General features: G+C 37.5%; 1 protein-coding gene across 1 annotated transcript in view; it reads right to left on the bottom strand.

Moving 5' to 3' along the window:
• Positions 1-7,152: 7,152 nt before the first annotated feature.
• Positions 7,153-15,578, bottom strand: part of LOC100930710 (histone H3) — a 38,354-nt gene continuing 29,928 nt past the window's right edge. The window contains exon 2 of the mRNA XM_023502710.2: positions 7,153-7,509. Within this exon, the coding sequence (XP_023358478.1) occupies positions 7,179-7,509 (331 nt within the window). The 3' untranslated portion in view covers positions 7,153-7,178. The remainder of the gene's footprint in view (positions 7,510-15,578) is intronic.

The following is a 15,578-nucleotide window of genomic DNA, read 5'->3' as shown; positions in this document are numbered from 1 at the left end:
ACAAAGAGACGGACACAATTGGAAATGATTGAAAAATAGCAAGTCTATACCAATTCTGAATAAATTCTTGGGAACTTGGGTTCCAGTAGTTTTCCTCCTCTAGTACTGTATAAAAAGCCCAACAGTGTTTATGATTCACAGTTTTGGCAACATCCCCAATATTTTGTGAGGATACACACTTATAATTAGATTACATTCACTGTTAAATTCATAGTTCTATAAATTGAATCAACAATTTTATGAAGTTTCAATATATTACTACCTGCTTCAGAGCTTCTAAGGACCCATCCTTAACCTCTTGCCAACAAAAATAATGAGAAAATAAAAAATAATAAAAGTAAAACAAAAATAAACCCCAAAAGCAGACCAAAGAGTGAAGGGGGAAAAGCTTCCCTTCTCAGAGATAAACTGTCTTCCAGATTCAAATCTTAGAAAAAGAAGTGGCACAGTGGATAGGTGACCAACCAAAATATTTGGGGTTCTTCCCAAATGGAAATGGGATTCAGAGAAACTGAGGCAAGATAGAGATTAGAGGTTTTCAAAATATTTTATTAAAGGGGGAGTTTGGACGGGCTTGGGAGTTTCCAGCCAGGAAGATGGGACTACTGTCTCAAAGCATCCAACCAATGAGGGAGGGATTCCAGAGACTCTTATAGGGCTCCAGCAATCAGGGAACCAAAGGCAAGGGACCATAAATTCAGTTCTCACAAGTTGGGGGTAAGGAGCAAGGATCTATAAATTCTAATAAATTGGGAGGCTAGGAGTCACTGTCTGGTTCAGAGAGTCCCATCTAGGTATTTGAGATAAGCTGTCTGGAGTTTCATGACTCTGGAATGCTAGTGGCCAGGACTCCCAGTCCTAATGGCCAAGAAGGGGGATTGCCAGGGAGACTGAGGCAGAACAATTCAGGGAAACTGAGTCAGGGAAACTGAGGCATAACATTCCACACTCTGTCTCCTGAATATTCAAATCATTGAATTATCTTGAAGGGTCTCAGCACCATGACACCTATCTGGAGCAGGTAATTAAAATAAAATTAGAAAAGATGCAAGGACCTAGGCAAGGACAAGTCTCTTCCCTGATAACCCCAGAGTTAACAGAAGTACAAAGGCTCCTTGTTGCAAGCATGTCAGGTCCTCTGCAGTTCTTGAGCACCATCTCAGGGAATCCAGTTTGAGATAGACAGTTCACTGTATGTTAGATCTGCAGTTGTTTATGCACTTAACTCAGCCTCTGCTTATAGAGGGAATAGCAATGCTCAAGGCAGTTTGTGCTAGCCCTTCTAGGAGGGGCACTGCACAGTTCTCCGAGATTCCAAGGGGGAAGGGGAACTCTGAAATTGTTCCACCTGTCCCCACCCGGAAGAACAGACAGGTTAGGGAACACTGCAATAGAAAGGATCCGGATTTCTGAGCAGAGTATGAGTATGCACATTTAGTCAGACCATCAAGGCAGGCAAACCATGAACTTTTAGAGGCCTGATACCAAACTGCAACATGCTTGGAGGATGCTGAAATGCTAATTGAAGAACTGGAGTAACAGGACTGGAGAAGACTTAGAGACAAGGTGCCTGTACTTTAGAGATTTCCAGGGATGATTTCTGGTTGTTCCCAAGAACAGATAATCTGTTTGGGCCAGAACTCTGTATTTAAAACAAGGATTCTTATAAGGTGTTAAGTCAGTGGAATTAATAAGACAGTGGTTATTTAATTTAGCATGATGATTAATAGTTCTCTAGTTCAGTATATGTACTTAATACTTAATATAGTTCTACAAGATTAACACCTATTCTACAAGATTCACACCTATGATGATGTAATTAAAATAGAGCATATAAAGCTGGGACGAACTCAGCCAGGGTCAGAGACTAGGAGAAGACAAGAGGACTGGTGGTGGGAGCTCAAGCTATCAGAGCCAAGGAGTGACAGATTCACTCCATCTTATATTACCATGGTGACTACTGAGACCAAAGCTGGTCTGAAAGGCCCTCAAAAAAGCTAACCAGACCCCAGGCAAGGAGGCAATAAAGAATTTGGACTTTAACACCTGGATATTCTTGTGATGATTACTGAAATGAAGGCTGATCAAAGACTCCAGAAAACCAAAAAAATACTACAGTAATTAGAAACTGGTCCCAGAAACTGAGTATGCAAGGGCAATTCCAATAGAATAAGGGGTTTAAAATTAAAACATAACCAGCAATCAGTCCAGTTGGGGTTACAAATAATAAACCGCACAGGCAGTAAAGACAAAAAAAGACTGCTGGAAGAGCTTCCAACTTGAACTGGTGGGTTAGGGGGTGGGACAGAAATGCCTGAGGCCAAGTGAATTAGGAAACTGGTGACACTAGGGATTACTTTTGGGAAAAATCCACCAGCTTTCCTGATCCCTTATCTCTTATCCTCCCCCTTTTGTTTTATTGAAGGAATCATCCAAGAAGGAGTAAATAGGTCTCCAATTGTTAAATAGCCATCCCATATACCAGTCCTGAAAAAAATTAAAGTTTCTATACATAACAGACTAGTATAGTAAGGGTGTTCTATCCTGGAACTCATCTAAAGATCCCTCAAACAATTACATGTTCTGAAGGGAATATTGTGATCAATTAGGTAACATAGATACAAACTATAAGCATCCTTTATAGCAAGTTACCCAAATTTTAACCCAACATTTTTCATCCTAAATCCTAAACACACAGTAATAGGGGACCCAGTCAGAATTTAACAGTAATATATCAACCACTTTCAGTACTCCCCAAATCAATGAGGCCCTAGGGGCAGGGTCGATGTCTCATCTTCTAGAGCTGCTTCCTACTGAGAATGGGTGAAGAGCTGACTATTCCAGGGTGGGGAGGGAGGTGGCATGCTAAAAATGATCAGAGAATCCAATGGGCTGATCCAGGTCCAGAGGCCAGAGAGCTGTAATTTGTCCAAAATCTAGAGCAACAACAACAAAAAAATCTAACAAAAGTTAAAACAGTCTTAGACAGACATACTGATTCACAGGGACTGCTACAAAATGTGGAGATACCAGTATATAGACTGGCCAGCAGCTTTCCATGTAAGGAAATATGCTTGCCTCACAGGACAGTTGTCAGCTACAGTCCCAATAAACAAAATAGCAGGTCTCACAGACCACTGTAATAATTATCTTCCCATTATTTCATAAACCTTTAAAGACCTGAATATCTACAGACATAAGATAAGTGTTTAGGATATCATGATTATATATAATCAGATTGGAAATTGAATTGCATTAATGGTTTCCAGACTATTTTCTCTGATCATAGAAATCAGCCACAGGAAGTAAAAACAGGGACATGATTATACCATAATATAAACAATCAAAACTGATTCTCAACACATACAGGACACAAGATAAAGTAGCCTTAATTCAGTTTCTCTGGCATTATGTTTTGGAGGCTCCCCATGATCTGAGATCTGAGAGCAGAATTAGAGATTAGAGATCTTCAGGTCTCTGTCTGGACCCTTGGGGCAACTGAGGTCTGGATTCTTTGTTTGAGGAGGCTAGCCCTCTGGCTTATTCCAGAGCCCCACAACGAGAGCCGTTTTCAACTACAGCGAGACTCATTGGGTGTGATGCTGTCTCAGAGATTAGAGGTTTTTAATATTTTATTAGAGGGACAGTTTGGACTGGAGGCAAAACAGGATCCATGTTGACTCCAGCCGGGAGGATGGGACTATTGTCTCAAAGTATCCAACCCACTAGGGAGGGATCCCAGAGATTCTTATAGGCTCCGGTGACCAGGGAAACAAAGACAAAGGTGGGTAGAGCACTGGTAAGTGGGAACTTCCAGGAAAGGACCATAAATTTAGTTCTGACAGGCTGGGGGTAAATGAGGATCATAAATTCTAATAAGTTGGGAAGAAGCTTGTAGCCACTAAGTCTGGTTCAGAGGGTCTCATCTAGGTATCTGAGGCAAGCCATCTACATTTTTATGACTCTTTGGAATTCTAGTGGTTAGGAATCCCAGTCCTAATTATCTCAGTCCTAATGGCCAGGAAGGAGGATGGCCACCAGGGACAGTGAGGCAGAACAATTCAGGGAAACTTAGGCAGAACATCAGGATAAATTGAAAGTTAACTTTTCTCACTCAGATAAGAAACCAAGCTACCCTGTGTTACAGGAGCAACCTGCTAGTGGCTGCTGGATATTATGGGAGCCACCTGCCAGTGGTTTCTGGGGATCCAACTCAGGCCAGAAGAATGGATCATGTGAGAGGATGATAACAAGGATACAAGGAGACTTAAAGGCAGTTGCACTCTCTGACCTCTCTCCACTTCCCTCTTGATACCTCCAATTAATTTCATTCCCAATCCACAAGCAACATCTGTGTCAGTTAAGGCTGATTTGCAATTCCTTCAGGTTGTTATAATTCTTAGCTGTGGGGGCTTTTGGAGAATCTACCTGCCCCTTCACACTTAGGCATGGTCCTTAACAACCCTGAAACCAAATTACTGAAAATTCTTTCAGTGGACCTCTGCAATATATAAAGCAATCCAAAATGGAAGACCTAGAAGCATACTTTTGTTATTATTCCTCATCATTCACTACCATAAATTTTGAATGTGCACAGAGAGAAATTGCACATGTATGCACATGCATATGTATGTTTGTGTATATGTGTTGTGTGTGTCCTTTTCTTTTTCTTTACCTTCCTTCTCTTTAAATTACTGGCAGCTGGAAACCACCATTGGTTCTAATAACTGTTTCCTCCTTTGAGTCTGATAGAAAAGGCAGTTATAATTCACTTTCAGTTTGTGTGAAGGCCTAATTTTCCACTGTATGAAATGTGAATCTGGCACCAGTGACAAACCCATCCCTGGCATCCTCTTCTAAGTCTGGTCATCAAAACTATTTCCAGTAAATCAATCTGTCAATAAACTTTAATCCAGTATCAATTAATCTTGCTCCTTATCTTGGTCCCTAAATTGTTTCCCTAGGAAAAGGTATGGTAGAACACTAGCTAATAGGGTATATGTCACCATAGTCTGTGTAGATATCAAGAATTCTTGAGAAGTATACTTGAAAAAATGTGTTAACTCAATGGAATTGATGATATAATGGTTCTCTAGTTCACATATATACTTAGTACTTAGTAAGGTGGTGTAATGGTTCTCTAGTTCACACATATTCAGTATACTGTAATGATGTAATTGTAATAGGGTATTATTTAAACTGGGGACAATGTCAGACTCAGAGGGAGACTGGTTGAGACTGGCAGACTACTGGAGGAGACTGGGTCAGACTGAGACTGAGTCAGGCTATGACAGACACAGACTGTGTAAGAGATAATAAAGACTTTGGACTCTTATTCTTGTCCATTCTTGTGGTGTCTATCCTGCTGAGACCAAGACCCTTCCAGAGGACTTTCAGATAGCCAGCCTGAACATAACCGGCTGGGTTAATTTTCCTTTAAAAAACAGAGACACTAAGACTGGAATGACTCAGGGGATTCAAATAAGAGCATTATTGGCAGATAGGGCCTAAGGGCCATACTCATGAAAACTTAATGCCATTCCAGTGGACAAATGTCCCAGAATAATGATCCAACATACTCTGATCAGATACATTCCCATATAGAGATGACATGGGGATTCCTATATGGAGAATGGAACCAATATGAGATTGATGAGTACTTCTTTTTAAGTGTTAGAGGGTCTATAAAGTATGTGAATAAATTTTAGTTCTGAGCATGAACTATTGAACCATCCATAATCAGACCTAGACCACAGTTAAATAGTATTTTGTCTTAATACTATGCATGTTCCTTTCAAATGTGTGCCCTTTGTCACTAGGTTGGACTTCAACCTGTTGGGATCCCATGCTGATCGAGTTTTCATTATCCTACAGTAATGCATGGTAAGTAGCCTTTCCTTCTTAAGTCCTACAACCCAAAACACAATAAAATAACTGGGTTGTTTTGGGGTCTCAAAAGAGTATTTGAAAATCTCCTGGAATGAGCATTAGTAGCAATGGCGGTGGTAGTGGTAAAATATATGTGGTACATACTATGTACCAGGCACAAGTGCTTTATAGTTATCATTTCATTTCACCCTAACAATAACCCTGAGAAGTAGATACTATTATCCCCATTTTACAGCTGATGACACAAGCAAACAGAAGTTAAAAACCATATAAATGCTTATTCTCTTCCCCTATTTAGTCACTTTAAAATTTTATTCTGTACTTTGTTCCAAGTACAAGTTTCCCCAGAAATAATTTATATTAATTTAAAATCAATCTAAAGAGGTAGTCAGGAGTCAAGAGTACAGTGTTAAGACTTGGGAGTCAGGAAGGTCAAAGTTCAAATCTCAGCAAGTCATTCTTTTAGGCTGTTCTCATTTAGTAAACTAAAAGTAATAATAGCATTTACCTTCCATGGTTGGTATGGGGACCCAAAGAGATAATGAATATAAATCATTTCTATCTTAATGAAAAGCTTGATATCCTTTCTCTGGTCTCAATCCTACCAAAGACTTGAACAAAACAATCTCAAATTAGGAAGTCACAACATATCCCCAAATAAATGTGTGAATGTTTTTCTTCAATAGAGTAAGACACAATCTTCCAAAATATTGAATTTCTTCCACTTGAACCACTCAGGTCAAGGATTGAAATGGGCTAGACAATGATCCCATCCAATATTCTTCAGTGAGCAAACTGTCATGTCCTTTCCTTTTTCTTTTGCTTTCTCTTTAAACTAATGGCAGCTGGAATCCACCATTAGTTCTAGTAACTGCTTCTTTGGAGTCTAATAGAAAAGGCAGGTATAATTCACTTGAGTGAATTTTGCTGTCCAATCTTAGTCACCACTCCATTATCCTACTTCCACGCTTTCTACAGCGTTAAAACTGGCTTTATCACTAAACACTTGGCAGGAATTCTCGCAAGAGCTTTTCCATATCGTTTGAAATCCGTCTACAAAAAGTCAAAACACAACGTCTATTTCCTGTTCCTAGAACACCGAGAATTTCTAAAGAATTAGAAATAAATCTATAGAATGCCCAGGGAGTACGATCTATCAAATTCAGAAACTTAGCAAAACAGCTCTTCAAAGGAAAAGGTGGTGGCCCTGAAAAGGGCCTTAGGAAAGATTGGAGGAAGGGGAAGGAAGGAAGAGGCAAAATTAATTTTTTTAAAAGAAATCCTTAAACTCAACCACCGAAACCATATAGAGTGCGGCCCTGTCGTTTGAGCGCATACACCACGTCCATAGCAGTCACAGTCTTTCTCTTAGCGTGCTCAGTGTAAGTCACGGCATCCCGGATAACATTCTCCAAGAATACCTTGAGTACCCCGCGGGTTTCCTCATAGATCAGGCCTGAGATCCGCTTGACGCCACCACGCCGAGCAAGACGACGAATGGCAGGCTTAGTAATGCCTTGGATGTTATCCCGCAACACCTTTCTATGCCGTTTGGCACCTCCTTTACCCAAACCTTTGCCTCCTTTACCGCGCCCAGACATGGCGAAAGAGAACACAAAGACAAAGGAAATAAAAGAACGATCACCAGCAAGAAGGCTTTATATAATACTTAGCGGACCTAATAGAAAACTGAAAATGAGTTTGCAGAGGTGGGGGTAGCGGGGGAGGGGAGGGAAGAAGAAAAGAGGGGAGTGGAAACCTACTGCAGTCTCCGCCCCTTTTACTACTATTAGTCATCCTAGAAAAAGTATAGGAAAAAATGAGCAATAGAATTCCACCACCGCAGCTCGTATTTTCCCCTTTAAAACGTTTTTTGCCGAAAGAAGGTCTTGATTGGTACTATATTCTAATCCTCATTTTTGCTTAACTCAAGAGAAACGCTGAATATTTATTAGACCACTTCCAATGAAATGAAAATAATATCTTGTTTTTCAGACTTTCCAATATGCGGAGTGTGACTATGGACAAAACAAATAAGTAATTTAAATGATGCGTGTGAAAAACAATGCATAATACTAACTTATGTAGGTTTATACTGTGAAGAGTAGTTTCATGGTCATTTGATTTTGCCTGTGTTTTTTACTGCAAAGGAGGATTTGATCGAAGGATTAGAAAGTGTACAAGGCTGCAAAGTCCATTCAGGCAGGAATTTCATTGTATGTAAATTATGTATAAAATGTTTGTCTACCTCTCAGTACCATGCTTTTCTTCCCATAGTATTTAGTGAATGTTTGCCAAATTTGCTTGAAAACAAATTCAAAAATAAACTTATGCAATTTAGCTGAATGATATTTTCTATTGTAACTGATCAAAACAATCAAGCATTTTTAGTGGTAACTTACATAACCAACCATCCGGTAAGGCTCTGGAGACACAAAAGCAAAAACTAAATAGTCCACGGGATAAAGGAATTTACATTTTGTAGTGAGAGACATGTACACTTCAAATTATATACAAAAATATCTGGAGAGCTGGCTTGAAGGAAAGCCACAGGACTCTGCAGACAGAGGGGTGGATTCTCACACTTGAAAAGCAAGGCTGGTTTAGCGGAAATGAAAGGGTGTAAAATATAAACCTGGAAAAATAGTTTGGAGTCAGATTGTGAAAGGCTCTAAATGACAAATAAAACACTGATCTTAGAACATGAGTTCTTAACCTTTTTTTATGTCATAATGTAATGCCGGAAAAACTGAGGTAAGATAGAGATTAGAGAGTTTTTAATATTTTATTTGAAAGGGACCAAATGGATCCATGGTTTGGTCCGAGTGCTAAATGAGATTATCGCCTCCAAGAATCCGGCATCCAGTAGCCAATGTGAGTTCTCAATGACATATTTATACACAGTATCTAAACAAAGACAGAGGGGTGGAGTTCAAACTCTGGTAAGGAGGAAACTCCAGACAGGAACCATTAAAAATGGTTCTGACAGGTTAGTTGGTAGGACCATAAATATTTTTGTTGTTATTGTTGTTATTATTTTTTATTAAAGCTTTTTATTTACAAGTTATATGCATGGGTAATTTTACAACATTGACAATTGCCAAACCTTTTGTTCTAATTTTTCCCCTCCTTCCCTCCACCCCCTCTCCCAGATGGCAGGTTGACCAATACTTGTTAAATACATTAAAATATAAATTAAATACAATATTAGTACAATATACATGTCCAAACAGTTATTTTGCTGTATAAAAGGAATTGGATTTTGAAATAGTGTACAATTAGCCTGTGAAAGAAATAAAAAATGCAGGTGGACAAAAATAGAGGGATTGGGAATTCTATGTAGTGGTTCATAAGGACCATGAATTCTAACAAACTGGGAGTTAAGAAAGTGTCTGGTTAGAGGCAGAAAATCTGTACTCCCCCTTTTTGAGTTTACACATTGACAATTAATAACCTCTGAATTATACCAGTCTTAATGAACAGGGTGGGGAGGGGAGGTTGCAACTAAGGGGATTGAGGCAGAACAATTAAGGAAACTGAGGCAGGACCAACTAGGGAAACTGAGGCAGAACAATTTAGGGAAACTAGTCAGGACAATTAGGGAAACTGAGTCAGAACAATAAAAGAGAACTATGGCACAACAATAGATCCCTTTGATAGTATCTCAAAATCATGGGATAAGCATTAACAAAAAAACAACTTATGTGTTAAGTGCTTTTATAATTATTATTTTATTTGATCCTCATAACAACCCTTCTAAGTAGGCATTATTATTATCCCCATTTTACAGTTGAGACAATTGAATTAAAGGTTTTGTAATTAGCCCAAAGTCATACATATCATAAATCTGGGAAGCTGGATTTTAACTCAGGTTCTCCTGATTTAAAGCCCAGTGCTCTATCTATTGCACCACCAGCTGCTTCTAAAGTACATAGCATAACAAAGGAAACCACGTATATTGAAATATACTTAGTAATGAATATGTAATATATATATATATATATATATATATATATTTATTTATTTATTTATTGAAGTTCATGGATCCTAATTAAGAATCCCTGTTTTGAGATGCAATGGAAGGAACTAATGGAGGTTATTATGAGTGATAGACCTACACTTTGGGAGTATCACTTTGGCAGTTGTGCAAAAGATCAATTGAAGGTGAGAAAGACTGAAAGGAGAATGGACAATCAGTTATATGTTGCAATAATCAGGCAAAGAATGATGAGAATCTATACTTAGCCTGTAGTCATGTGAATAAAGAAGAGAAGAAATGTTGTGGGACAATATCTTCAGGAAAGAGCAACTAAGAGGGTATTGGAGAATAATAAGTTAAGATTGATTCTTATGTTTTCAACTTGGGTGGCTAAAAAGTTGTGGTGCCCTGTACAGAAAAAAAGAGTTCAGGAAAAAGGATGCATGGGTATAAGAGAAAAAGAATTATTTTTGGAACTTGTCGAATTTGAAACCCATACAGGAATCCCAGATTGAAATATCCAATAAACAGTAGGTATTATGGGACTATAGCTTAGTTGTCTAAACCTGGATAAATTTATATGGGAATCTGCATAGAGATGAAAATTGAATTCATAGGAGTTGATAAGGTCACCATGAGAGTGCCAAGCATAGAGCCATAGGGTACAGTCACAGTTTGGGAATATGGTACAAATGATAACTGAGCAAAGGAAACTAAGAGGGAGGAATCACAGCTGAAGGAGAATTAAGTGAAAATGTGTTGATAAAAACCCAGAGAGGAGAGAAAATCCAATAGGAAAGAGTGATAGTGTCAAATGATAGCTAGCAGTTGATCACTACAAGGATTGAGAAAGACCACTTGCCTAAATAATTAAGAAATTGTTCATTTTGGAGAGAATAGTTTTAGTTGAAACTGGGTAAGAAGCTAGACTAACTAGCTAGAGAAGAGAAAGTATACCAAATGATACCAATAGACTTTTTCTAGAGTTTGGGTGTGAGAGTGGACGATGATAACTTAAAAGGATAGTTTTAGTCAAGTGAAGATTTTTAAGGAAGGAGGAAATCCAGATGTTTTATAGACATCAGGAAATGAGACAAGAAAAGGGGACAAATTTGAGAGAGGAAATTATTGTGGTGATAGTAAGAAACTAGAAGGAATGCTTTCAAGTACAAATATAAGAATTGGCCTTAGTGAGGCAAAACAATTTCTACCTCAGAAAAATAGGTGTAAAGAACTAGAGAATACAGGAAATCTTAAAGAATTTTTAGATACAAAGGAAAGGATAAAAGGACAGAGAACCTCAGCAAATGGTTTCTCTTTTCTCAGTAAAATATTTGGTGAAGTCCTCTACAGAGAAGATGGTAAGATAATGGATTGTGAGGGAAGTTATAGGAAAAGAATCTGCTTCAAAAAACCATTTAGTTTCGACTGAGATACAGAATCACTATAACATTCGTTCATCTGTCATCCAATTCTCCTTCTGGCTAAATAAATGATAGACTCAAATATCTTCTTTTTCAAATATACATACATCATCTAGATATTTTTATTACAAATATTTCATTCAAATCATCATTCATAATATGTTTAGCCTATTTACTATATCCATCATATTTCTTCATAGACCTTGGTACTACATACAATGTTAAATCCATAAATTAGATGCTTTGCATTAACTGAAAAAGACTGGGGATTTTAGGGAACAGGTACCTGAAGATCCCAAATTTCTATTATTGTTTTCTCTTTCTCTAGTTCAATTCTGGACTAAGCTCATTGCTTCTCTGTTGTTTCTACACGAAATATATTTTCTGATGAAACATCCAATTACAAGATATTGTTTCATGACCAAGAGAGATTGTTCATCCACTTAGTTTTTCCTATTCAGATTGTCCAACAGAACTCTTTTGAATGGTTTTGGACCTCATTAAGGAGGTTATTTAGTATTATGTTATGCAATCAGCACCATATCATCTGCAAACCTAAATATCTAGAAGACCTCACCATCTACTAGAAAATTGCTCTTCCATTTAGATTCTGTGCTAGACATCCTCCTTGACATTGGAAACACCTTTGCAGGACTGCTGCACAAAGTCATCTCTATTGTTGCACCTTTCAAGAAATCTTTTATGACATTAACACAAATATAGGTAACTAATAAAAGCAAGTTCTCCTAAAAAACAAAAGGAACTAATATAGATCATTTTGTTTTTCTCTTTGATAGAAACTGGAAGAAATGTGTTGACCCAGAGCTACTAAAATGTCCAAGATACAAAGAGGAACCTTAAAGCATATAGCCAGACATGACAGATAGACAGAACCAAGTTTAGCCTAATTTAAATCCTACTTAGGATTTCATAAGGGACTCCTGGAATTGTTCCCAATTTTTGTTATAGGAGCACTTCAAAATGAAGAGAATCCATTGATGTTTTAGTTCCTGGACTTTGAGCAAGTCACTAAACCTTTGTCTTATACTAAATTAAACTGTGGTGATTGTTATTTTTATTTCTGTAGTAGAAACAATTAAAAGTAGCAATCCAAAATTCTTATGATACTAATTGGTATTAGTTTGCATCAAAATTTATTCCAACAAATGATTTTTCAGTGAGCTTCCTCTTTGGCTGGTGAATTTTCTTGCTTTATTATATAGAAATATATTCTTATTGTAGTTTTTATTTTAGGACATCTAATTGTGTGACAAGTAAGAAAACAAAACCAGGTTCTTGCTATTTATACCTATAATACCAGAGAAACTGAGGCAAGTAGAGATTGGGTTTTTAATTTTAATGTAAACTAGCTGACTAAATGGAACTACAATCCAAAGCATTCAGTGCAGATAAACAGAGGCAAAGAGTTTATATAGAGTTTTAGCTAACTAGAATTTGCAAACAGAATACATAACCTGAGTATACAATTTTATCCTAAAAGCTGTTAACTTTAGGGGAAAGAGGCAGATAAGGGGGGGCAAGGACACTAGGAGAACAAACAAGCCATACCTGCAGAAAAGGATCAAAACTTAAACCTGACAAGACAGGGGTCAAGATTAGAAGGTCAAGGACAGGAGATAGCAAGACCTGAGGTAATACTGAAAAGGGAGGGGAATTATTCTACCAAAGATCTAGATAATGCACCTGGACATTTATGACACAATGTTATGTAAGGTGGGGTTGGAGCTTCAAGGTTTTCCTGGGTTCTTTTCTAAACTCAGTTTCCCCAGTCCTAATTGCAAGGAAAGGAAGGTAGCTATGGCTTATTATCCAGGGCTTAACATACGTTTTTGTTCTTATGTTCTTGAATTTAAAAAGATTTTCCTTTTAATGCCATATATAAAAGTTGTACAGTGATAGATTTATGAATAAATTGTATACAGATACATAAAATTGCCTAAACATATACTTAATTTTATATCATCTCAATCTGTATTTTCCTTCTCTGTGTCTTCCCATTAATTTGCCATAGAAGATTTGTCCAATATGGTAAAAGCCTCTCTCTAGATAATTCAAAGATTATATGGGTACCATTGTATCAGTCGAACAGGCCATCTTATTTCTTCTTTACATGACTGAAACACTTCTTTTATCAATCAGACATCTCCTTGATAATACTTTATGTAATTCTTATGATTATACTCTACATTTGTCCAACTCTTCACTGCAAATATGCTGCAGCCTATTTATGTTGTATGTACCCCTGTCCATTGTATTCAGGTCACTGATAATTTTGAATTTTCAAGTATTGTTGTATTGCATAATTCACAACCATCTAACACAAGATATTGGTATGGGGGGTAGGGGAAGATAGACTTTTGTTTCAGGAAGCATCTTGGTAACACTGAAATGCACAGTTTCCCACATATGATATCTTCTTCCTTATAATTCTGGGCTAATCTCATTGTTTGTAAAATTACTTTCAAAATACCTCAATCGGTTATCCATTCAACTTTAATGTTTTCCAAATTATCATCTCATAAATATAAATACATATTTTTAGAATATATTTTCTTAAACACCATTTTTTCTTCTTATAATATAGCAAGTATGGGGACATTAGAATCTACAAAAGGAGTTATTTCTACTGCCAGAGATGGTAAGTATCTTATCAAAATAGTGCCAGATTTCTTCTACTTTTTGTCAATTTCTTATCATCCCAGTCTTATGTTTTGGGGATAATCTGGCTAATATGAACCTAAGATCTGAACACTTTCTGTACACTTTCATTTTGACCTCCACTATTTTTGTTGTTATATTGTGCCACAGTTTCCTTTTAATGTTCTGCCTCAGTTTCCCTAAATTGCCCTGCCTCCGTTTCTCTAAATTGTCCTGCCTCAGTTTCTCTAAATTGTACTGCCTCAGTTCCTGAATTGTTCTGCCTCAATTACTCTGGTTGCAACTCCCCTCCTGACCATTAGGGCTGAGATAATTAGGGTTGTAGAGATCTGGCCTCTCTGGCATTCCAAAAGATAAAACTCCAGATATTCTACCTTAGATACCTAATTGGCATCCTCTACCTCTATCTCTCCAGACTTCCTGTCTCTAGATTGACTATCCCTTAACTCCCAAATTATAAAAATGTATGGTCAGAACTGGATGGTCTGTCCCTGGAAATTCCTGCTCTCAGTGTTTGGATATGATGCTGGAGAAACTGAGGCAAGATAAAGATTAGAGAGTTTTTAATAATTTATTTGAAAGCGAGAGACTGTGCTGGGGGCATGATGCCCCCAGGGCTGATGTCCAAAGCATCCAGCCAACAATGTGAGTTCTCAATGACATATATATACACATATGGCTCAGCTACAGGGGTAGACTGAGGCAGGGGCAGAGCCAGAGCACTGGGAATAGGAATAGACTGGACTATCAATCTGGTTCCCATAGGGTACAGGGAGTCACTGGACATAAAGAAGAACAATGACAGGATGGGGGTAGGACCATAAATTCTTGATGACAGAAGGAGTTAGGAGCCAGGAAATTTGAACTCCCCCTTATCCTGAGTCTCACACATTGACAATTTATAACCTCAGGCAAGTAGCCCTGAGTTATATCAGTCTTAATGAATGGGGGGAGGAGGTGCAACTAAGGGGATTGAGGCAGAAAAATTAAGAAAACTGAGTCAGGACAATAAAAGGGAACTGTGGCACAACAGGACTCCACCCCTTGCCTTTGTCTACCCTGATCTCTAGAGCCATATATAAATCATTAGAATTTCACATTCTATGCTGATGCTCAATGCTTTAAGAAGTCAGCCCTGAGACCAAAATAAATTATTTGGTCCCAGACAATCTCTCCCTCTCAGAAACTCAAATAAAATATTAAAAACTCCCTAATCTCTATCTTGCCTCAGTTTCTCTGGCATTATAATTAAATATGGTAAGGTTGCCTATAATCTTTCAGGATAGTCAAAAATTATCACAAATTAGAAAATCATGAACAAACATGAAAATTTCCAGTTATTCAGAAAGTAAGAATGTCGTGTGAAATTAAAATTTTCTTACCTTGTTTTTCAAAGTTTGTTGTATAAAGATTTTAAATTTATCATGGCAATATAAACATTGCCCTGTTTGTCTGTGTCCCTTTCCAAAATTCCTTCTGATCTCTTCTATTTTTGTGTAATTTAAAGAATATATATTAACCTTTATTTTTACATCACCTAATCACTTTTGCATTATGAACCTATTTCACATAACAAATAATTTTTTTCAAAGAATTAAGAGGAAACA

Source organism: Sarcophilus harrisii, chromosome 4, assembly GCF_902635505.1.
Source record: "Sarcophilus harrisii chromosome 4, mSarHar1.11, whole genome shotgun sequence".
NCBI classification, from domain to species: Eukaryota; Metazoa; Chordata; class Mammalia; order Dasyuromorphia; family Dasyuridae; genus Sarcophilus; species Sarcophilus harrisii.
The sequence above is the reverse complement of the archived record's forward strand: the minus strand, read 5'-3'. Positions and strand labels throughout refer to the sequence as shown.